The sequence below is a fragment of the Palaemon carinicauda genome, chromosome 26 (genome assembly GCF_036898095.1).
Source record: "Palaemon carinicauda isolate YSFRI2023 chromosome 26, ASM3689809v2, whole genome shotgun sequence".
NCBI classification, from domain to species: Eukaryota; Metazoa; Arthropoda; class Malacostraca; order Decapoda; family Palaemonidae; genus Palaemon; species Palaemon carinicauda.
Genome location: NC_090750.1, coordinates 53,235,800 through 53,238,299, shown reverse-complemented (window position 1 = coordinate 53,238,299; position 2,500 = coordinate 53,235,800). Strand labels below are relative to the sequence as shown.

Genomic DNA, 2,500 nt, shown 5'->3' with positions numbered 1-2,500 from the left:
ATCAGAGACGTCGTTCGACTTCTCGTACACTAGATTGTCCCCGTTCAGACGTTGCAGAGAGTTCTGCTCTTCGTCGGGCCCGGAGATGGAATCCTCTAGCTCTTCCAGAAGCTGGGGGGATTTAGAGATTGAATTCTGACCGCTCCCTAGCCCGGAGGTGTTCTGATTGGGCAGGAAACGCCTGGGTGATTTCCGAGGTGAGATCAAAGCCTGGTTGTTGCCGTCAGCATCTGATGATGTTAAGCTGCTCCTCTTGGATATCCTCATGCCACTTCCACTTCGGCGAACTACTTGCGAGTTGATACAGACAGATACAACGGATGATGTCCTCCTAGACGGGCTCGGGTCGACTAATGTCGTTTGGACGGTTGAAAAGCTACGACTATGGGCAGCAGTGTAGCTCCCTTGGGGAGCTCGTCGTTCTTGGAAGCGCTCCCACGATCTCCTAAGAAGACTTTTCACCTGAGGACGAGACAAGATTGATAATAAAAGAAAAATATAGCTTCTGCTGGGGCCGGTTTAGTATGTGGCCTACCTTTCGAATATGGCCTCCGAAAGTCTGTCTGCTTTAGTATGTGGCCTAACCTAACCTAACCTAGCCTTCCTTTACCTTACCTTCCTTTACCTTACCTTCCTTTACCTTGCCTTCCTTTACCTTGCCTTCCTTTACCTTGCCTTCCTTTACCTTACCTTACCTAACAAACCAGGTAGGCCACATATTAAACCAGAATAAAAAAGGTAGGCCACATACTAAACCGGCACCCTTCTGCTTATCAAGTCAATGGCATTGCTAGCAGTAGAATGTACTAGAATTAATATATTAAAAGAAAAGTTTCAAGCTTTTAACACTTTTGACCAAAAGAAATGCCATCAGTAGAATATCCTGAAAGGAAATAAAATGGTACAAATTCAGTGATTGAACGCCAGATATACATTTCAAAAGGTTTTTAAACTATCAACAATGCATAATACTTTTGTTTTCATAATGGCAACTCCACAGGCTATGTGAGATTAATGCTTTTTGACAAACCTTTTGCTGCATAGCTGATTTATGTAATCAATAAATGTTGCCTCCCCTACAATGCACCCTTTGTTGCTTGGCTCATGATTGTTTAGAAATTTTGGAGCTTGTATCTTTACCGCACTCATAGACTAAAGTTATGGCCCCTAAAAAACCCTTTGTTTAATCTTCTAATTGGAAATTGTACTTAAATTGCTTGAATGAATGCAATCAACACTAGTTGCCTTTTTCGATTCCTAAAAAGTAAAAAAAATATTCCATTATTTCATTAACACAATTCGTAACAGTAATCTTGACCTGGAATCAAATTTCTTGTAAGCCCAAATAAATTCTTATAGAATTACTCCTCATATTTACCAAATGATTAAAACCTTTCCTTTAATCATTTCTTATCCTTTGGCACCCATTTTTTTCTTATCTTCTTGGAACTCTTATATAACTTCTCTCTGTTACAAGTGAATTCCAATCATTTCCGATTGAAAGGAACAGAGCGCGACTCGCTCATTAAAACTGTCTTTTTGTGATTACTTCAAACTCTATCTACTGTTCTATTCGTTGGTAAATTGTTTTCATTTTAAAATCATTCAAAAAATAATTTCATACGCAAAATGCTGTACATCGAATATTCTCTTGACATTTTATTTATTATAAGTATTTAAATCATTTGAAAAATAATTTCATACGCAAAATGCTGTACTTTGAATATCCTCTTGACATTTTATCTATTATAAGTATTTTAATCATTTGAAAAATAATTTCATACGCAAAATGCTGTACATCGAATATTCTCTTGACATTTTATCTATTATAAGTATTTAAATCATTTGAAAAATAATTTCATACGCAAAATTCTGTACATCGAATATTCTCTTGACATTTTATTTATTATAAGTATTTAAATCATTTGAGAAATAATTTCATACGCAAAATTCTGTACATCGAATATTCTCTTGACATTTTATTTATTATAAGTATTTAAATCATTTGAAAAATAATTTCATACGCAAAATGCTGTACTTTGAATATCCTCTTGACATTTTATCTATTATAAGTATTATTCTAATCATTTGAAAAATAATTTCATACGCAAAATGCTGTACTTTGAATATTCTCTTGACATTTTATTTATTATAAGTATTATTTTAATCATTTGAAAAATAATTTCATACGCAAAATGCTGTACTTTGAATATCCTCTTGACATTTTATCTATCATAAGTATTATTTTAATCATTTGAAAAATAATTTCATACGCAAAATGCTGTACTTTGAATATTCTCTTGACATTTTATTTATTATAAGTATTATTTTAATCATTTGAAAAATAATTTCATACGCAAAATGCTGTACTTTGAATATTCTCTTGACATTTTATTTATTATAAGTATTACTTTATTAATGTATTGTATATATGTTACTTTTGAAGGTTATTTTTCCTATGCAAGTTTTTCTTTTTTTTTTAAAGTGAATGTACAGATTG

The 2,500-nt window shown here is 33.3% G+C and overlaps 1 protein-coding gene across 2 annotated transcripts in view; it reads right to left on the bottom strand.

The window, feature by feature from the left end:
* The window catches only part of LOC137619512 (uncharacterized), an 82,152-nt gene that overhangs the window by 796 nt on the left and 78,856 nt on the right, over positions 1-2,500 (bottom strand). For both annotated transcript variants that reach the window (XM_068349602.1, XM_068349603.1), the window contains exon 12: positions 1-462. This exon is cut by the window's left edge and continues 796 nt beyond it. In XM_068349602.1, coding sequence (XP_068205703.1) covers positions 1-462 — 462 coding nt within the window. The remainder of the gene's footprint in view (positions 463-2,500) is intronic.